Here is a 23,069-nt window from a genome sequence, read left to right as displayed (position 1 = left end):
GGCGGTGATGCATGGATGCGAAACGCACCTGAAAAAAAATCCAGCAACACCCTTTTCCACTACCTATCTCTACTACTGTATGGGGAACGTAGAACTGTGCGAACTTATGCGTTCCTCGACGATGGATCAGCCAATATAGTGTTAGATAAAGAACTGGAAGACAAACTTGAGCTGAAAGGAGACATAAAGCCGCTGTATCTGCACTAGACCGGTAGAACAGGGCCAAGAAACGAAGTCATGCAACGTTGGACTATAGATTCCTGATATTCATGCTCATATTTCAGTCAATAGCTATTGCGGAACTCTCACGAATCTACTCTTCCCTGAAAGGAGTACCAATCGCATCACTCGTCTAGGCTGGACGATGTGCAGAGCTGAGGGCTCAGATATAGCAGCAAGTGCTGTACACTCTGTCTACCACATTGGTAATTGCGATTCGTATAAGACAGATGAAGATCTACACAAAAACATGAAAAGTGGGATACTCTTATCCGTGGAAGATAAGCAAGCCTAGTCTCTTCAACGTTCTATGGCCAGATTTACGGGACAACGCTATTAAATTGGCTTTCTATACCACCTTAAGAAACACATGTAGAAAGGCAAACGCTGAAATCCTGATGCAGAAGATAGCTGATTACTTAAGAAAAAGCTACATTCGAAAACTATCAGAGGACAACTTACGGCATTAACGCCAGCGTATATGGTATCTTCCAGGTTTCCCAGGAAAAATGAGAATGGCACACCAATAGAGCTTCCATCCCGGGAATTTATTTCCCGGGAATCCCGGGATTTTTGGATTTCCCGGGATTCCCAATTCCCGGGAAATTGTGTTTTCTCATTCCCGGGATTCGGGAATACCGGGAAAAAAGATTTTTAATTTATTTCAAAAGGCTTAGGTTCTGCGAAAGAACTTCTGTAGGAAATATCTTTATCGGCAAACATTTGGAGTGAGCAGTGAATGCAGATGCTTTTCCAACTGATTTGCAGATCTTTGGACTATATATTTTAGGCTCGTTGATATGTTCTCATGATTTTTTAGGTATATAGTCCAAGCCTTTCTCAAAATACTACAAAAAATGTTGATATTTTCATGCAAAAATGGATTAATTTGCCGGCCGTTGTACCGAAGCATTTCCTTACAGTAGCGTTAGTGATGCGCACGATATCTCTACAACCGATGAGCCGATTGATCAGATTTTTTAACAGTTCTTTTAATAGTTAGATCTTGAATGAATGCAATCAAATTAGTAATTGAAATGGCCGCAATTTCTTAAAAAATCGATGAGAGTTTGTTTCAAAACTTGGGATGGTTTGTAGTGATATCATGCCTAACGCAAACACTATTTAAAATAAAGAATGTTTCTAGAACGTCCGCAGAAATATTTGATCGGTTCACCGAATGCATATTTCGTCAAATCGCTATACCGTAACTGTAATATCTGTAAATTTTTGGATGTATGAAAAGAAAGACATAACGCTGTAGCTGTCCAATAGCATGCGCATCTAACCTATTTGAATGTCGCTTTCAAGGATGCAGGCAGGATTTTTGAAGGGATAAGATCAAGCAATCCAGATACTCGCCCGTAACAGGAAATTGATGGTAGGCTTCATCCATCGCTGCACAGTTCGTCCATTATCTGCTTGATTTTGATTCACACTTAATTCGGAATGATGCTGATCCTACAGCGACAGAAATGGATTCCATATACCACATTTTCTCATTTGATCGGAAATAACTGCACAATACGAACAACGAATTCCAATTTTGGGCAGTAACTCCAGCAGCTGCGTTTAGTGTATCGTCCCAATCGTATCCGTGATTACCAAAATTTAGGTTATACATATAGTCAAGAAAAATCAAAAGAAGTTGATGTTGCGTAAACATATTGACGGGTTAGGGACCATCCATAAATGACGTAGCATTATATGGGGGAGGGGGGAGTTTTGTATTTTGTGATGATGTGTGACGACAGGGGTAGGGGGTCCTGTCATGCTACGTAACTTTTTTAAAGGGGAATAACTATCATCGTTTTTTATTTTTTTTAAAGATTTTACGGGGACAAGGGGGGTAGAGTTACCGTCACGTTGAGGTGCGATATAGAACAAGTTTTGTTGTCAATATATTCTCATGCAGTCACAATATACTCGATTAAACACTTGCCCAGGATGTTTGACAAGCAGTATTGTTTACAATCCAAAAATTGCGGAATAGAACATGTTAACACGGCAATGGCAGAAAGTTTACTACAAAAACAAATTGAACACGATTTCATAGAAACATGTTCTAGCTAAGTTTATTTTCAAATGATAGTCGAATTTAAAAAAAAAAGATTAATCCGGCCATCGAATCCATATTGAATATAACTCAAGAAAATATATTTCATATTAGGGACCATTCATATATTACGTAACACTTTTAGGGGGGGAGGGGGTACAACAAGTTGTGACAAGTTGTGACATAGGGGGAAGGGGGAGTTAGCTAGATCGTTACGTAACATGTTTTCACCGAAGAAAAAAAAAAATCTGGGAATTTGTTACGTAACAGGGGAGGGGGGGGGGTTTGAAGAAATTTGTGACAATTTGTTACATGGGGGGAGGGAGGAGTCAATTTTGGGCAATTTTTGCGTTACGTAATTTATGAATGGTCCCTTATGCAATCAACATGGTTTCAGTAGAGGGAAAATACTAAACGAAGTTTATATTTACTGTGAAACATGGAAATTTACTTCCAATATTTAAACGCGCCTCTGAAAATAGCAGTTTTTGTAGAATTATAAAATTTATTCCAATAATTTTATTTTTACTACGCACCCGTGAATGCACCATAATGTAAAAAACATAATTAAATTTCATAAGTAAGATGGGATGTTTTCGACTGGTGATTAAATAATCTAAGGTGAGTTTCGGCAGTTCAGTCAAATATCTTTGTGTCGATTATTCCATTATCTTTGCCAACGTTTCGACCCGCGGTTTGGGCCATCTTCAGGGCCTGTTTATTAAAGGAACCATTTAAACCTCAAACATAAATAACAAAATTGTAAATAAAATTGTATCCCTAGTCTGTGAAATTTGTCATAAAAATTTGTTCTTCCTTTTGTGTACTAAACTATATTGTTAGTTTTAAGATAACTGTAAAATATTACATTCGTTATCGAGCACTCAGTCGAGATAGAAGTCTTTTGTCATAGGTCCGTACACTCTATAGCGACAAATAGTGTTAATCCGCGTTCAAGGTTATTTGCACACTCTACGCCTAGTTGAGGTTTCAGTATTTTTTCCCTTCTTTTGTGTTTCTGTTTCTGAGTACCGTTAGCCGGTCAGTGAAGTGAAGCAGTGTTCTTCTAGTAAGCCGTCTGGATACCGTTACCTACACAAGCTAAGTATTAGTTTTCGTTTCCCCTTTTTCGTTGTCTTAATAACGTGCACTGGGCAATAGGCCCGTGCAAAAATGACTTCCCATGACGGCGGTTCATCTCAAGGTGAGATGGACGTCGAAATAAAATCGGCTCCCCGGCTCAAGGTATATCCGAGCTCGGCCACCGGGCCATTTGTGATCTTCTTTCGGATCAAAGAAAAAAAGTGTTTGAATCTGTTGCAGATTTCTCGAGTTCTGACGGATCGGTATTCGGCCGTGACAGAAATATCGAAAATTCACCCTGATAAGCTTCGGGTGGTTGTTAACAGTTCAACTCAGGCAAACGATATTGCTGGCTACGAGCCCTTTACGAGGGAGTACAGGGTGTATATTCCAGCTAGCAGGGTTGAAGTCAGTGGGGTCGGTTCCGATTCGAGTCTGAATTGCGAGGACCTACTAAAATATGGGACTGGCTGTTTCAAAGACCCCATGCTTAAGCCAGTGAAGATACTGGAATGCAAACGTTTGCATTCAGCATCAGTCGCAGCTGACGGGAAGAAAACATACGTCAACTCAGACTCTTATCGGGTGACCTTCGCCGGCTCTGCCCTGCCCAATTACCTCCTCTTTGACAAGGTTCGTCTACCTGTTCGTCTCTTTGTGCCGCGGGTCATGAACTGTACTAATTGCAAACAATTGGGACACACAGCCTCTCATTGTAGGAATAAAGCCCGCTGTGGGAAATGCGGTGGGAATCATGCGGATGATTCCTGTGGTAGAGATGTCGAAAAGTGTCTCTACTGTGGGGGAAACCCACATGATCTCCCTTCATGTCCCGCGTACAAACGGCGCGAGGAAAATCTTAAGCGTTCCCTTCAGGGACGCTCTAAGCGATCTTTTGCAGAAATGCTTAAGATAGCTACGCCACCTGTCTCTACAAACATCTTTACCAACTTGTCTACTGCCGAAGGCGACTGTGATGAACCCCAGGAGGGAACATCTTCTGCTGTGCCTAGAAGTAGTAGAAAAAGGAAGAACATTTCCTCTTCCAAGCTTCGTCGTAAAGGCCAGAAGGTGTCTCTTCATGGTCCCCCTAAAATTACTCAAGGAAGTACTGTTGTAAAACCGAAGCAAGTCGCTCCCGGTCTCAGTAACCTGAGCTCAGAAAAGGAGTTCCCAGCACTTCCAGGAACATCAAAAACCCCAAGTGTTTCCATATCTCAGCCAGAGAAAGAAAACAGTGCTGGCTTAATAAATTTCTCTGACATTGTGGACCGTATTCTTACAGCGTTGAACATTTCTGACCCCCTTAAAAGTATCTTGATAAGCTTTCTCCCCGCAGTAAAAACATTCTTGATGCAGCTCACTGCGAAATGGCCCCTCCTTTCAGCGATTGTATCCTTCGATGGCTAATTCATCGAACGAGGTCAAGGATTTAATCACTGTTCTACAGTGGAATTACAGAAGTATTATCCCGAAAATCGATTCGTTTAAAATCTTACTAAATAATTTGAAATGCGATGCATTTGCCCTATGCGAGACATGGCTCACTTCAGAAATAACCCTACACTTTCACGATTTTAATATTATTCGCTTGGATCGAGAAGACTCTTACGGAGGAGTACTTTTGGGGCTCAAAAAGTGCTATTCTTTCAATCGGATCGACCTCCCCTCGACACCTGGCATTGAAGTTGTCGCTTGCCAAACCAGAATTAAAGGCAAAGACCTTTGCATTGCTTCCACCTACATCCCCCCTAGAGCCTCAGTTAGCCACCGACGGCTTTGTGATATTGCGGAACTCCTCCCCGCACCGAGGCTAGTTTTAGGTGACTTTAACTCCCACGGCACGGCATGGGGTTGCCTTCATGACGATAATCGATCTACCCTACTCCATGAGCTTTGCGACAACTTCAATATGACCATTTTGAATACGGGTGAAATGACACGGATTTCTGCCCCTCCAGCGCGTCCGAGCGCCTTAGACGTGTCCCTCTGCTCGACATCGCTGCGGTTAGATTGCATGTGGAAGGTAGTCTCTGATCCCCACGGCAGCGACCATCTGCCAATCGTAATTAATATTGCTAACGGTTCAGGGCCACCGAATACAATCAATGTTTCGTATGACCTCACTCGAAATATTGATTGGAAGAGCTACGCGTCCGCGATATCCGACAAAATCGAGTGCACTCAAGAGCTTCCTCCGGAGGAAGAGTACGGGTTCCTGGCTGGCTTGATTCTCGATACCGCGATTCAAGCTCAGACTAAACGCGTACCAGACGCGAATTCACGCGGGCGTCCTCCCAATCCTAAGAGTGCTCAGACGTGTACGCGGAGAAGGCCGCTGCGTATAAGACCTTCCCGGACGACGGGCTGCCAGCTAGCTACCGACAGTACGCGATGGCGGAAACGCGCATGAAGAGTTTGATAAAAGCCAAAAAACGTAGCTACTGGCGCCGGTTCGTGGACGGACTAACGAGAGAAACATCGATGAGCACTCTTTGGAGTACGGCCCGGCTCTTATGAAACCGAAACAGTACTAATGAGAGCGTGGAATATTCAAACCGTTGGATATTCGATTTTGCCAAGAAGGTTTGTCCGGATTCCGGCCCGGCACAGAAGATCTACCGCGCCGCGTCCCCTCACAATAACGCGAACGAAACACCGTTTTCGATGGTGGAGTTCTCACTTGCTCTCTTATCATGTAACAATAAAGCCCCAGGGCCAGACAGAATCAAATTTAACTTGTTAAAGAATCTGCCAGACTCTGCCAAGAGACGCTTGTTGAATTTATTTAATAAGTTTCTTGAGAGTAATATTGTCCCTCATGACTGGAGGCAAGTGAAGGTCATCGCCATTCAAAAACCAGGAAAACCAGCCTCCGACCACAACTCGTATCGACCGATTGCGATGCTGTCCTGTATCCGAAAGTTGTTCGAGAAAATGATCTTGTTTCGCCTCGATAATTGGGTTGAAGCAAATGGCTTACTGTCAGATACACAATTTGGTTTCCGCAAAGGCAAAGGGACGAACGATTGTCTTGCGTTGCTCTCAACAGAAATTCAAATGGCTTATGCTAGCAAAGAGCAGATGGCATCAGTTTTCCTAGATATAAAGGGGGCTTATGATTCAGTTTCTATCAAAATTCTTTCTGAGAAGCTGCACCAGCATGGTCTTTCACCGACTCTAAACAACTTTTTGCTAAGCTTGCTGTCTGAAAAACATGCATTTTTCGCATGGTGATTTATCGACATCACGAATTAGCTACATGGGTCTTCCCCAGGGCTCATGTCTAAGCCCCCTTCTCTATAACTTTTACGTGAATGACATTGACGAATGTCTTGTTAATTCCTGCACGCTAAGGCAGCTTGCGGATGACGGTGTGGTCTCTATTACAGGTCCCAAAGCAGTCGATCTGCAAGGACCATTGAAAGATACCTTGGACAATTTGTCTGCTTGGGCCCTCCAGCTAGGTTTCGAGTTCTTCACGGAGAAAACTTAGCTAGTCGTATTTTCAAGGAAGCGTGAACCAGCGCAACTACAGCTTCAATTAATGGGTCAAACTATTGCTCAGGTTTCAACTTTCAAATATCTCGGGGTCTGGTTCGACTCTAAAGGAACCTGGGGATGTCACATTAGGTATCTGAAACAGAAGTGCCAGCAAAGGATCAACTTTCTCCGTACAATAACCGGAACATGGTGGGGTGCCCACCCAGGAGACCCGATCAGGCTGTACCAAACAACAATATTGTCGGTGATGGAGTACGGGAGTTTCTGTTTCCGCTCCGCTGCGAACATACATTTCATCAAACTAGAGCGAATCCAATATTGTTGTTTGCGTATTGCTTTGGGTTGCATGCACTCGACACATACGATGAGTTTAGAAGTGCTGGCTGGCGTCCTTCCGCTGAAAAATCGATTTTGGGAACTCTCATATCGATTGCTCATCCGATGCGATATCTTGAACCCGATAGTAATTGCAAATTTCGAAAGGCTTGTCGAGCTCAATTCTCAAACCCGATTTATGTCCTTGTACTTCGATTACATGGCACAAAATATCAATCCTTCTTCATACTATCCCAACCGTGTCAATCTCTTTCATGCTTCTGATTCAACTGTATTCTTCGACACATCCATGAAAGACGAGATTCGTGGAATCCCGGATCACATACGTCCGCAAGTGATCCCAAGCATCTTTCATAGTAAATTTCGAGAAGTCGACTGCAACAAGATGTTTTTCACCGACGGGTCAAGCCTCGACGGCTCCACTGGCTTCGGTATATTCAATCAAAACCTCACCGCCTCATTCAAACTCAATGATCCTGCTTCAGTTTACGTCGCAGAACTTGCTGCTATTCAGTATACCCTTGGGATCATTGATACTTTGCCCACCGATCATTACTTTATTGTCTCGGATAGCCTCAGCTCAATCGAGGCTCTCCGTTCAATGAAACCTAGAAAGCACATTCCATATTTTCTGGGGAAAATCTGGGAGCGCCTGAGTGCTTTGTCTGTAAGATCGTACAAGATTACCTTAGTTTGGGTTCCCTCGCATTGCTCCATTCCAGGTAATGAAGAAGCGGACTCTTTAGCTAAGGCGGGCGCTTTACAAGGTGACATATATGAAAGACCAATTAGCTTCAGGGAATTTTTCAGTATTACTCATCAGAGAACCCTCGAAAGTTGGCAAACTTCATGGAGCAATGGTGAACTGGGAAGGTGGCTACATTCGATAATCCCTAAGGTATCGACGAAACCTTGGTTCAGGGGGATGGATGTGGGTCGGGATTTCATTCGCGTGATGTCTCGGCTCATGTCCAATCACTACACGCTGGACGCACATCTCCGGCATATTGGGCTCGTGGATAGCGGTATCTGCGCTTGTGGCAACGGATATCACGAAATCGAACATGTTGTCTGGGCATACGTCGAGTACTGTTCTGCCAGATCTCAACTATTCGATTCCCTTCGGGCCCGAGGAAGATCACCCAATGTCCCGGTTCGAGATGTACTAGCAAGCCGCGATATTCTCTACATGTCTCTTATATACACGTTCCTCAAAACCATCAATATCCAAATTTAAATGCCCCTATTTTTTCTCTTATCATTCCCAGAAGTGCCCTCTTCCGCCTACCGTACCCCAACGATGGTTTGATACGACTCCAAGACGAGACAAAACATCTGTCGAATGACCCAACAACACGAGATCTACAGTACAACATCACACACGCATTGTCATGTGTCATTTTTCATAAAAACAAAAATTTATGATAAAAATTTAAATTGCGAAAAAACCCATTTTTTAAATTTTTTATATTTTGTTACCAAAAACCTAAAGAGAAAAGAAACATTTTGAATGTGATTGCATGATGGAGAAAAAATCGGTAAAAAAGTTTTCCTAACAATAACGTCGTACATGTTTTTAAATTTCATACTAATAGACATACAAAATTGTAATTCTATTACAGAATATAATTCTAAGCACCATTTAAAATCAAAATGCATTTAAAAAAAATCTTCCAAAATGTGATAGTTTTCGAGATATTTGAAATTTTGCTCCTTCAAAAACAATTAATTCGTGTAATTATGCTCTTTATAAAAGTTATTCGCGTTACCCCATCAAAATATGTCAAAAATTTTATGTTTATCGTTTTAAAGACGTAAAAGCAACTTTTTTAGTGCATTTGGATCCTGGAGAAGCTTTCAATAAAAAAGTTTTCCTAACAACAACTTTTGACATTTTTTTATAATTCTTACTATTTGCAGTCCAAAATACAATTTTCTTTTTGAATATGATTCTAAACGCCATTTTAAATCGAAATGCTCTTAACAAAAATTTACTAAAATGTAGTAGTTCTCGAGATATTTTAACTTTTGTTTTAACAACACAATTATTTTGTTTTATTACGACCTTTTCATAAGTTAGTCGCGTTTCTCCATCAACAATAATAGGTTTTTCAAAAGGCCCGGAAGCTTTCCTGCAACTTTTTCTTTGACATCAAGGCGATATTGTGAAAAATTTTAAAGTTACATGAAAGCAACCAAAATATATTTCAACCATAGGGTCTGTTGATTAAACTATATAGCTGAATCATATGTTGTTTTTTTTGAAAAATGACACAACATTTTTTTCAGTGTATATTTTTTTCGGATAGAAGTATTCATTCCCTGTAACTTGTTCTCAGATAGTTTTGCTGTATAAAAAACAGTAATCGAACAAAAAAATTTTGAAATTCATACACGTAGAAACGTTTACACCCTTTTGAAAAATTGCTCTTGTATCAAAATATTCCAATTGCCAGAGAATATCATGGAGATTCATACAGCGAACACACCTGCAAAGTTTCGTTCGAATCGACGATGGTCATATTTTGCGGTCGGTCGGTTTCTCATGGAATCCCTCAGGTATAGTCACTCGATAAATTTCCTGGGAATGCGCACTAGGTCAGATCACTAAAATGGTTTCTAGCTATTTGTTATGGATGTATGGGTGGTGTCAGGTTTTGGAGAGCGATGGAAGTTAAGTCTTTTCTCACTCTCAAAAATTTGATAAATGCAGGAATGTTGGAGTTTAAATTGTCGGTGTCCGCCGGGGTTTACCGTGTGAGAAGTAGTGGCGATGTGGCACATCTCTAAGATGGGGAGAGCGCTGGGTTTGTAGCTGTTGTCAACGATCTGTGGAGCTTTTAGAGTGAATCGGTGTTGATGTGTGATACAACGTGCGATTAGAGCTGTCTTCTCTTTGAGATCTTGTATCACATTATCATCATAGTCATGGCCCTCTGCTAGTCTCTGATCCAGTTTGTTAACAATAGATTGATGTCCATACATGTGGGTTTTAGCTGTGTAGTAGTCATTCCTATATAGCAATAGTCACAACTCAAACAAGCTTCCTTGTAGATGACGTTGTGTTTCTGCATATTGTGTAGGAGGTCTTTGGTTGTATGTAGCAGAATTGTGTTTATCTGTCAAAATCGGCTGGAAAATGGCGGAGTTGCTCAATGTTGAAATAGGATACATCCAGATGGCGCACCCTGTATTCTTCCGGTGTTGTTGCTACTCCTGCAGCGACCCTTAACTGTTCACTATGGAGGTGTGTTTTGCCGCTTTGTTTGTACCTCTGGTGATGAATAACCGACATCACATAGTGTTTCCTATGTGATGCTATCGCCCTCCCTCTTTTGCTCTCCTTTTTTGTTAGTTGTGGAGGAGAGCAATGCTTGTTCGATTTATCCACCACAGCGAGAGTAGCTGTTGCTTTTGTATTCTTGGCACTTAGCTAGGGTAGTGAAATACTACACCTAGTTAAATCTAAGAAACCGTTCTCAAATGTATAAAAATAAAGCTTTCTTTTAACGCAATGGAAGAGTGGTGCACACTAAGCTTGACAAAATCATAACTCTCTACAGTTATTGTGACATAATTTTGGTAATTTTCTAATCAACCAGTGTTAAAATTCATGACGACTTACAGAAGGAATAAAAAATGTCTCTTTTTCGCTTAATTGGTAATAAAAAGCGTTTAAAGTGCTCTAAAATATCGATCAATCGTTTCGATTTCAATTTCTGTGTAGTTTCGCTCAAAATCCACCCCCCCCCCCAGGTCAGCGAAAAATAAAAATAAAGTAAAATCAGTAAAAGTATCAGTAAAATTGATCAATAATAACTAAGAGCCAGATGCCTACAATCGAAAAATAAAAGAAATTCGAAAAATACAAACGTTTAGTAGTTATACATTCGTTCAAAGTTTTTGTTTGCAGTTATTGCCACTGTTTCACCGTTATTTTTTTCACTTGGCGTTATCGCCTAGTTGAGAAGTTACAAGATTGACTTTCGTTGTCGCCGGCGTTGTCTCACGAGTAGACAGCTTCATTCCGTCGTTGCTGATTTTGTCACTGGTAATGTTCTGTCCGCATCCTGCAACGGCACACCAGACCGAGCTAAAATGGTTGTGTTGTGAGTTTTAATGGCGCTGACAGCTGGCGAATATTTGGCAATTTCATTCGAAACAGAAATGGTCAAGTAACCGTTCTTATCTCGAAGAAAGCCGGAAAATATAGGTTTTCATTGAAATGAAAATTTTGATAGCAGTTTGGCTTGGGAAAAGTATTATATAAGTTCTCTGCTTCCTTTGACCCGTTGGAATGGCGGATGTGAATGGGTGGGAAAAACTTTTGAATTCGAGCCTCAAAAACTACATGCGCAATGTGCATGAATCATTTAAGTGGACAGAAAATTACTGTGACATATCCGGTTTCTTTATATTTCTTAGCACTTTAATTTTCCGCTTCTGCTACTTTGCAACGATTAAAAAGATTTATTGCAATAATTTAGGCTCACTTCGTTGCATTACATGCCCACCGGTGGCGCACCGACCGGCGGATGTACCAACGGACGCACTAGTCGTGGTCCAAATCTAGAAGCAAAGGATACCTCAGCCTTTTCGCAGAGACATGAAAATGCTTAAATGGTGTTCAAGAAATGGGTCGGAGTGGAAAGGGTAGTATGAATTTTACCGTAACATAATGAGAATTTGAGATCGTAATCAATTATTAGGCGTATTGATTATGCATACTTTTCTGCCGGACTAATCATATCGGTAGGCTAAATTATTGTTAATCTATTATTTATGGTATGAAAAATTATTTTCAGGTATCGAAAATGAAATGATTTGCAGTGAACTATTCCATCGTAGCATGACAATCCAACAGTAATTAGATAAACTGCACCCCATTCGACGGTTCCGGATTATAGAATAATTTACCTTTTTTTCGACCGTACGAAAGGCAAATAAGGAAATATGGTACAAACATTATGGCGCGTTTTGTGAATGTACACACTTGTATAGGGAGCTGTAAGGAGTAGGGGTTGAAGCTATTTTTTACATTCCACCTTTAAATTAGCAACAGAAGTGAACCGGACATTTTTCTTGGAGATAATTTATGAATGCAGGAAGATTTACTCGCTTAGATTAAAAGTAAGACGTACACAGTGGAGAAGGTCCACGTCACATGCACAACGGTATAGCAGAGTAGAGAGAGTTCATAAATTTTAATTTATGCAGTTGGCTAATGAACTGATGAGATAAAACGGTGAGTGAAAGGTTCCTTGGATGTGCACAAAGTATACTAGCTCGGCGGCGATTTGTTGCTTATGGTTTGATAAAAGATAGGAGTTAGCGAATCAGGAGATATGATAGGGATCGCAACAACCATCCAGGAAAGGAAGCTGTTGGCAAGACATCTTTCTGGTGCACAGTCGACTTATATTCTGCTCGTATGTCACTAGGCTTTCCTGTGAAATTAGGCTCACAATCATAGTTAAAAGTTTTAATGTTAAAATTTTTTCGAGTTACAGATTTTCAAAAAATAGATTGACGTTTCATAAAAAATCGTAGCTTTGCTGTCGATAGTATTCCATTCATATTGTTCTTTCTGGGTGTGTTCGCTTTTTATTTTTTTTGTTGGACATTTTCCAAAAAAAAAAAACTAAAAAAAAGGACACATATTGATGGATTCCATGAGAAACCGGCCGACCGCAAAATATGACCATCGTCGATTCGAACAAAACTTTGCAGGTGTATTCGCTGTATGAATCTCCATGATATTCTCTGGCAATTGGAATATTTTGATACAAGAGTAATTTTTCAAAAGGGCGTAAACGTTTCTACGTGTATGAATTTCAAATTTTTTTTGTTCGATTACTGTATTTTATACAGCAAAACTATCTGAGTACAAGTTACAGGGAATGAATATTTCTATCCGAAAAAAATATACACTGAAAAAAATGTTGTGTCATTTTTCAAAAAAACAAAAATTTATGATAAAAATTTAAACTGCGAAAAAACCCATTTTTTAAATTTTTTATATTTTATTACCAAAAACCTAAAGAGAAAAGAAACATTTTGATTGTGATTGCATGATGGAGAAAAAATCGGTAAAAAAGTTTTTCTAACAATAACTTCGTACATGTTTTTAAATTTCATACTAATTGACATACAAAATTGTAATTTTATTACAGAATATAATTCTAAGCACCATTTAAAATCAAAATGCATTTAACAAAAATCTTCCAAAATGCGATAGTTTTCGAGATATTTGAAATTTTGCTCCTTCAAAAACAATTAATTCGTGCAATTATGCTCTTTTTAAAAGTTATTCGCGTTACCCTATCATAAAATGTCAAAAATTTAATGTTTATCGTTTTAAAGACGTAAAAGCAACCTTTTTAGTGTATTTGGATCATGGAGAAGCTTTCAAATAAAAAGTTTTCCTAACAACAACTTTTGACATTTTTTTTATAATTCTTACTATTTACAGTCAAAAATACAATTTTCTTATTGAATATGATTCTAAACGCCATTTTAAATCGAAATGCTCTTAACAAAATTTTTCTAAAATGTAGTAGTTCTCGAGATATTTTAACTTTTGTTTTTACAACACAATTATTTTGTTTTATTACGACCTTTTCATAAGTTAGTCGCATTTCTCTATCAGCAATAATAGGTTTTTCAAAAGGCCCGTAAACTTTTATGTAACTTTCTCTTTGACATCAAGGCGATATTGTAAACCATTTGAAAGTTACATGAAAGCAACCAAAATATATTTCAACCATAGGGTCTGTTGATTAAACTATATAGCTGAATCATATGTTGGTTGTTTACATGTAACTTTAAAATGTTTCACAATATCGCCTTGATGTCAAAGAGAAAGTTGCAGGAAAGTTTACGGGCCTTTTGAAAAACCTATTATTGTTGATGGAGAAACGCGACTAAATTTTGAAAAGGTCGTAATAAAACAAAATAATTGTGTTGTTAAAACAAAAGTTAAAATATCTCGAGAACTACTACATTTTAGAAAATTTTTGTTAAGAGCATTTCGATTTAAAATGGCGTTTAGAATCACATTCAAAAAGAAAATTGTATTTTTGACTGCAAATAGTAAGAATTATAAAAAAATGTCAAAAGTTGTTGTTTGGAAAACTTTTTTATTGAAAGCTTCTCCAGGATCCAAATGCACTAAAAAAGTTGCTTTTACGTCTTTAAAACGATAAACATAAAATTTTTGACATTTTTTGATGGGGTAACGCGAATAACTTTTATAAAGAGCATAATTACACGAATTAATTGTTTTTGAAGGAGCAAAATTTCAAATATCTCGAAAACTATCGCATTTTGGAAGATTTTTTTTAAATGCATTTTGATTTTAAATGGTGCTTAGAATTATATTCTGTAATAAAATTACAATTTTGTATGTCTATTAGTATGAAATTTAAAAACATGTACGAAGTTATTGTTAGGAAAACTTTCTTACCGATTTTTTCTCCATCATGCAATCACATTCAAAATGTTTCTTTTCTCTTTAGGTTTTTGGTAACAAAATATAAAAAATTTAAAAAATGGGTTTTTTCGCAATTTAAATTTTTATCATAAATTTTTATTTTTTTGAAAAATGACACAACATTTTTTTCAGTGTATATTTTTTTCAGACAGAAGTATTCATTCCCTGTAACTCGTTCTCAGATAGTTTTGCTGTATAAAATACAGTAATCGAACAAAAAAAAATTTGAAATTCATACACGTAGAAACGTTTACGCCCTTTTGAAAAGTTGCTCTTGAGTCAAAATAATCTTATTACCTGTGGAAAATATTTAGTCTTGCATGACGGTGAAACGTGTGAAGTTTCACTGGAATCTAAAATGGTCGGTCACGATTTTAAAGATTTTCGGACGGATCTTAGTGGAATTCCTCGAATCACGTCACAATAATTAAATTCAAGTGTTTGGTTGAATTATTGTGGTTGCTCTCCAAAAATTTTGGTTTTGTAGCGATTCTTGTGCATAATGCTTGTCAATAATACACAGTCGACAGTTAAATGATTATCACAATATCGGGAGTTTAGTCGCGATTTTCGCAGTTACTCGTCACGTTACCTTGAAACTTTATTCATGGATTTACTATAGGTTTTTTTGTAGCGTGGTGTGATTTATGTTCAGAAGTTCAAGATCTTAGTCGAGATTTTCGTAATTTCTATTCACGATATCTTGATGTTTTATTCACGAGTTTCGCATTGGATTTCTCTGCCAAGGTAGTGTCATTTATGTTCATTATTTCTGGATCGAAGTCACGATTTTCGTAATTTATATACATTATCGTGATATTTTATTCTTGAGCCTACTATCGAATTATACACTCGTAATTTCTCTTCGCCGTATCGTCGTATGTTATTTTTTAGTTACTATCGGCTTTTTTACTGATATGACAATATGAACTGGATCATAAAAGCGTGATTGATCGCGGTATCTTATTTTGTGAACTATATCACGAATACGATTCACTGCTCCACAATGTATTTTTAATGCTTTGCGCAGTTTTTGTGTTTTCCGGAGATCACATTGAACCTTATTAAATGAATAAAGTTCGAGGTTCTAATAGTAGTATTGATTGCTAGTAGTTGGTCAAAACAATATCATGTTTAATGAAAAAGTTTATGTAAAGTGGATGATTCCACGAGTTATAATTCAAAATTTGTGAAATAGTTCACATGAAAACTTCATGACCATGTGTAAAGTAGCATGCAATTGAAAATGAATAAGGATATCTTCTAAATTTTTTAAACATGCAAGATAGATCCTTAATCATCTAATATGAATCCAACACCAGTTCGCGAATCCATGAATAATTGCTTATGATTTTTTTTAATCTAAAGTTTTAGTTGAAACGGCTCAATGCGTTACCACAACTGAGCCGTGGGTCCTTTATTTTTTTTTTTTACAATAAGTAAAAATAAAAAAAAACTGTTTTAATCCACCTAGTGGTGCAATTGTGCCTTTCTCATTTATCCAAACTATGATTTAATGGCTGGTTATGTTCAATATAACATTGTGGAAATGTCTATTACATTCTTATTACACTTGATGAGTATATATAACTGCACGACTGCCACGAACCTGATAAGCAACATATCGATACTGACACACTTGAAACAAACAAAAATATAATATTTATACATCTTAATCAACATGTGTTCAATATTGTCTTCATGCTAACTTCAGGGTGGAGAAAAGAAGGGATATAATTAGTAGGAGAGGTAGGATGCGTTGGAAATCATCTAACTTATTGTAGTATACGGGATGGATGAAGGGAATGCATGTGATAGGTTGGTATGAAAGGGTGGGGAGTGAGAGAGGGCTGGGGGTTGAGAAGTAGGAGGTGGAGGGGTAGATGGAGGGTTCAACACCGAACTTTATATTATACCTTCCATATGAGACTAGGTTAGCAAAATTTGGTTGTCATCACCGAAGTGGCTTTAGATCTGGAATTTGCCTGAAACCCCGGGACTTCCGGAATTATCGATAGTGGACAATACATTCCAATAATTTTTGATTCGCCATCAGTGATCTAGGTCTGCGAATCGAAGTAAATTGATGTTTATTTCAATAGATTTTAAACCTATGATGTATTACAATTGTACCGGTTTATATGAGAAATTCTTATGTGACCACAATTACCAACATGTAACTCCGGAACCAAAAGTCAGAACTGAATGAAATTCAATAGCAGTCAATGGGAGTATTATATCGTTCATTTGAAATCAAGTTTGAAAACATCGGCTAAGAGTTTGCTGGCAAATAGGTGTGACATTAGCTCGGGAACTTGGCGAGCTTCCAGGGGCCATCAAGATCCATCATAGGTGACCAATGTGGTCAAAACTACTTGAAGTGGTCTTAAGTGATCCAATCCAATCCAATCTTTAGTGAAATCCAAGTAATAATGAACGTATTTGAATATGTATTACATTATTCGGACGTCATAGGGTTACCAGTTTATATGGGAATTTGCTGTGTGACCACACTCTTCAACCCGTAACTCCGGAACCCGGAAGGCCGACCAACTAAAAATTCAATAGCGTCTTATGCGAGCGTTATACCGTTCATGTGAAACTGATTTTGTGCAAATCGGTTCAGCCATCTATGAGAAAATTGAGTGACATTATTTGACACACACATACATACACACACAGACATTTTGCGATCTCGACGAACTGAATCTAATTGGATATGACACTCGGCCCTCCGACCCTCGGTTTGAAAATTGATTTTTGGAGTGATTGCATAGCCTTTCTTTATATGAAAAAGGCAAAACAAAATTCTAAGAATGTCGGTTTGCCAGATCTTCTTGGCGTAGTTTGCTGCTGCGTGTTGAGATCTTTTTCCTTGGCGGTGAAGCCGCTTGGGGGTCGTTCAGTCTGCCTTCTCTCGCGTTCTCGTTCCCGTCCATGTCGTCATCGGTACTGCTTTCTTGCTGTTCACGATCAGAGGTTCTTAATTGTTTCTTGTTCTTACGGGTCGCTGTTGTATATCTGTCTTAATCGGTATTTGCTTCTTTATTGGCGATGCTAGTTGTTGGTTTGGAAGCGGTTGTCGTGGTTGTTGTAGGTACCTGTATTGGTTAATTGGATCGTTGTTTTTGGTTTATTTGAAGGTGTCGGTGGCTGCTTGTTAGGCTTGTTGGCTGTAGTAGATGAGTTTTGACTAGTTGCTTCGGCGCATGTTTTTCCGTAGTGGGCTGTATGGTTACAGAATTGGCATGTTGGGGTCCGCCCGGGATATGTGATTAGCGTTGTTTGCTTATAGATCACGACATTCTTCGATGATTTGCATTCGATAGTCATGTAAGAAGGTATTGGTTTAGTCACTCGCATCCTCACAATACGAACGCCGTTGAGAATGCCGGTGAAAAAATTTCTCCAGGTGTCATTCGTAATAGATTCTACTTCTCCATATTGCGACATGAGTCGTTTGATGAAATCTTCCTTCGGGGCCAAATCATGGATACGCTCGTCCACCATGTCGTTTTCCATATGCACGGGGATCTTGATTCTGGTGTTATTAAATTCGACCTCGTGTTGCATGTTGTTCTTTGCAATGAAGTTTTCGGCCTGTGCTAAGCTTCTAAACGTGATCAAAACACAGTTTTTACGTGATGTAGCTGAATGTACGTAACTTCAGCGAGATTAAGCTCCATTTTCACTTTAACTAATTGTTCCACTTCCTGAACTGTGGGTCTAACACGAGTTTTATTAAAGTTGATCGAAATCGTGTTGTCCCGTAGCACAGGCACTTTTGTTTCATTTGGCAAACTCATTTCACTCCGCAGCCGGGGGCAACGATACAATTTGTATGTGCACTGATATAGAACAATAGCTAGCTTGATTCGCTGGTGCCTATAGCCTGCTATAGCGTAGCGATTTTTTTGCTTCTGCATTGTGCAACGTCAGAAGATAGACTGATAGCTTATGATATTGTGCACTACTGTTTTACGAGCACAAATTGTGAGTCGTGATTAATGTGCTAGGAATCATGAACCAGTTCACGAATATATGAATGATTTTACAAACTATAATTCAAATGAAAGGCATAATATTCCCATCGGCTGCTATTGAATTTCGTTTTGATCCGACATCTGGTTCTGGAGTTACAAGTTGAAGAGTATGGTTACATATAAAATCTTGTTATAATTTGTCCACATCGGTTTCTCAGAATTTTCTCAACCGATTTTTACAAACTTAGTCTTAAATAATGCTCCCATCGGCTGCTATTAAATTATGTGTGGATGCGCCATCTATTTTTATTTTTTTAATGCAATTCGTTTATTTGATAAGGCACGTTTGCGTTAGCTTAAAGGTGCAAATTTTGTTTTGTTTTACATTTTAAATTACTTAGAACTAGGGGATTACATATTGATTTTTTTAATGAAACTAAGGAGATTTTATAGCTAACTTATACATATACACAAGTGGGTAATTTAATTTTCGTAAGAGTGGATCCGCCATCTAGTTCCTGAATTATAGGGTGATGAGAACGATCACGTAGAAAATCCCGAATTGAAGGGATACTGCGATTAATGTATAAAGGTGAAGATTTTTCCAAAATATGACCACAACTGCTTGGATTTGTAGTATTAGGTCACCAACAGTCTCTTTGGCCACATTGGTCACCATCGACGGTTACGGGGGTCCAGTCAGAGGTATCTAAATTTAAATAACAATTACATCGGTTTCTCGGAGATGGCTAGACCAATTGAAATAACGTTCTCAAATGAAAATTTTTACAACCCCGTAAACCGCCATTAAATTTCATTCCAATCCGACTTAGGGTTCCGGAGATACGGATTGTGGCGTGCGTAAATGTAAAAATGTAAAAATTTCGCTAAAATGTGTGCCAAACAATTGCATTTGCAGTTCTAGGTCACTGACGGCCAACCGAAGTCTCATTGACCTTATTGAGCAACATAGACAGTTCCGGAAGTGTGTCGGAAAAGTTACCACCTATCAACATTAACACATCAGTTTATCGAGGATAGTTTGTTAGATTTTCACAAATTTAGTCCCAAATGAAAGGTATATTATCCCCATAGACGTCTATAAAATTGCAAACGGATCGGCTATATGGTTTCGGGAAAATAGACTGAACCGTCCGCTCGCATATGAAATTCCCATATAAGCCGGAACTAATTTTTTTTCAAGTAGGGGATGCCATGAAATTTTAGAAATCGAATTCGTATTATTGATGCCAAACATCTTTGAAACTCATGAAACGTTGTGATTAATTGTAATCTCGGAAAAAAAATTGGCGAAAATCGACTTTTTCGAACTTTATATTTATATTTAAATTAAAATGAAAAATTCAGTATGAACATTCGGTTTGAGATGTTACTAGATTCGTTTGCTTGTGAGATAAAGAAAACCGCAATCTTTACTGACAACATGGTCGATACCGAAATTTGCAAGTATCCCAAATAATTTAATTGAAATGATGAGTGAGCAGACGATGTTATAATAAAATTTTATCTCTCTGCTGGATAGATTCAATCTAGTTTTTAACATAGTACACTCAGGTTTTTTTTACGCGGGGTATACAGGCCGCGTAAATGAAAACCGCGTAAATTTCAAAATCCGCGTAAATGAAAACCGCGTAAATTTCAAAATCCGCGTAAAAAAACGCGTACAAAAATACCGCGCAAAAAAAACCGCGTAAAAAAAACTTGAGTGTATACTTTAATATGAAACTCGCCATTATTTTAATAGCTATTATTAAAACAGTAATCAACGAATTTACCCAAACATTGCGAAATATTCTCACGATTTCCCTAGAGGGTAGTGGGTTACTTTTTCCATGAGCAAGTGGAGAAGTGAACACAGCTGCCAACGGGGACTGATTGCAAGGCGCTCATCGTAAATAGATTGTCGAGACCGTTTGGGAATTCGAGCAATCAATGTGGTCATGGTGGTTGCCTAGTACAAATAATCTTGCAAAGAAAATGATGATTGATTGCTGGCATTTATTTGGTGCAATCCGTTTGTGGACGATTATTAGTAGAATCATATACCAGGAATTTAATATATTTTTTACTCATGAACGGTACAATGGCAATTGCAGCCGGAAATTTAACTAACGGGTTTGTCCTGCCGGAAAACGACAGAGACATAAATATAATAAAACCATGGCAATTTATTGCAACATACATTTTTGAACGCACTATTTGAACCTATTTATTTCGATTCCAATATTTGGAAAAAAAAGTGTACATAAAACGTTGAATCTCTATCTTGATTTTAAAAGCTAAAGCTTGTTGTTTGTGGTTGACCTTTCAACGAACATTCTTCAAAAATAACTTATTAAATATTATTGCTTCAAGATTAGCATGCTTCGAAATATTTTAAAAATAAATTGATTTCGTTTTGCAATTATTGTCGTAAAAATCATTAAACTAATAAAATTTGTCCTAATATAATTCCTATCATACTACGTTTTCCTAACTTCTCAATTCCGTTGGTATCCCAACTTCTCATCGACTACCAGATGGAGGTTTTAATTCCAATCGGATCGCGAAGGGCCCCAACGTAGGCGCCTAAAACTCCGTTCAAAAATAAATTGTAAAATTGGGAACCATTACTTTTTGTTTCTACGAGAGGCTTTTTCTTTGTTGGATGGTTTCTATATTGATTCGCTTGAATTGAAAAATTGTTTAAAAACGGTAAGTACAGTGAGTCCTCCCGAGAACGGTAGCCGACCCTGAGATCAAAAAAAGGTGAGCTAGCCGCGTTGTGTTCTTCAAGAATACTTTCAGTTCTTGAACGAAAAAAGCAACCGCACTCATTCTAATTTGGATTGCTCGTCGTTCTAGGACGTTTGTTTGTTTGTTCAACAACCAATACTGCCAACGCTTTAAGTAGGCTTTGTCAACTTTCTTTCAATAATAAAAAAAATGCAAAATGACGAGAACGTGTTGATTTCAATAATATAATTTAACGAAAACTCATACTGTGTAAACATGAAAAATCTAATTAAAAAGAGGCATGCATCGTTATCTATGAGGGAGATAATCGAAACAGAAAATTCATATAATCGGAAAAACTTTGAATTCAACCTACAAAAAAATCGCATTGATTCGATCATCGATGAGCTGTTCAAAAACTTGAAACTATTTTTTTCAGTAAACAATGGCATTCAAAGTTTAACAAACAGAAATCTACAACATGAGTTCAACAAGGAAATTACAAATTTGTTAAATTCCGAGGTCGAGCAAGTTATCAGTTATTTGCTGAATTTGAAAGATACTCACCATTTCGAGCACGATGAGGTAGTTTAATTTACGGTTATTGTCATTTCATCATTTTAAAATTTACTTCTTTTTCAGACCGATGAGAAATACCTCTCAATATTGGAAGCAGTTGAGAATCTTCGGCAGTTGGTCCCATCCAATGAAGAAGTCTTACTACCTTTTTACCGTCAACGATCTGAAAGCGAGAAACTTCAGTGGATAACGGGAATTTTGGTAAACAAAGCCAAAATTCGTAGTCTTAGTGGGTTGATTCGTTCCACACAGAATGCGATTGATGAAACCAAGCTTGAGCTTTTTGTGCTGAATGAGAGAAGTCCCCGCGAAATCCAAGATATTGTAGAAGAGTCAGAGCTAGCATTGATCGAGCTTAAGGTGGCAGGAGATCGTGAATTCACTCAGTTGCAAGAAGAAACCGCCAAGACTGTTCTTGGTTTGGATCAGCACAAAGAATATCAAGACTTGATTGACAGTCACAGTCAAAAGCGAAGAAAAATAACAAAACTTATTGCTCAGTTGCAATTGTGGATAAAAAAATATGGCAAATTTGTCGGTGAACCCATGAAGGAGTTACTCACATTGGAGACTGAGCTAGAAGCGTTTCCTGGATGGTTGGATACCGTTTTTAATCCACAGGAAGAACGATACAATCAACTAAATTTCAACGTAGATATTTTAAAGGCCGAGCTGATTGAAGAGCTGGTTGAACAGTTCAGAATAGAACATGCAGCTAGGATTATACAGAGAGGATGGCGAAGAGTGCTGGCGGCGAAAAAACGCGCTAAGAAGAAACGCAAAAAGGGAAAGGGTTCAAAAAAAGGGAAAAAGAAAAATAAATGATACGATTTTCCGCTTTCTTCAAATTGAGAATTTACAAAAATGTATTTGTTTGACAAATTGTTTAGAAAATAATAGAAATAGTTAACATTTGTTAAATTCTTGACCAAACATTTGTTAAACCACCAGTGAAGTTTGGTGCAGTTCGAAATTAAACTTACGCTGTATAAAATATTACAATAAAAGGGTGTATAAATTTTCAATTAACAAAAACTATTATAAATATTTCGAATAACGACAAAATATTTCACGAAGATGT

The 23,069-nt window shown here is 38.1% G+C and overlaps 1 protein-coding gene across 1 annotated transcript; it reads left to right on the top strand.

Annotated features, from left to right (window-relative positions):
• Positions 1-21,566: 21,566 nt before the first annotated feature.
• On the top strand, positions 21,567-22,923 carry LOC131676259 (uncharacterized). The gene is made up of 2 exons (XM_058955385.1): positions 21,567-21,994; positions 22,052-22,923. The coding sequence occupies exons 1-2, from the start codon at positions 21,686-21,688 to the stop codon at positions 22,811-22,813; spliced, it is 1,071 nt and encodes a 356-aa protein (XP_058811368.1). The 5' UTR covers positions 21,567-21,685; the 3' UTR covers positions 22,814-22,923.
• Positions 22,924-23,069: the final 146 nt, after the last annotated feature.

The sequence above is a fragment of the Topomyia yanbarensis genome, chromosome 1, assembly GCF_030247195.1.
Source record: "Topomyia yanbarensis strain Yona2022 chromosome 1, ASM3024719v1, whole genome shotgun sequence".
In the NCBI taxonomy this organism is placed as follows: domain Eukaryota; kingdom Metazoa; phylum Arthropoda; class Insecta; order Diptera; family Culicidae; genus Topomyia; species Topomyia yanbarensis.
This window is presented reverse-complemented; position numbering and strand designations above follow the sequence as displayed.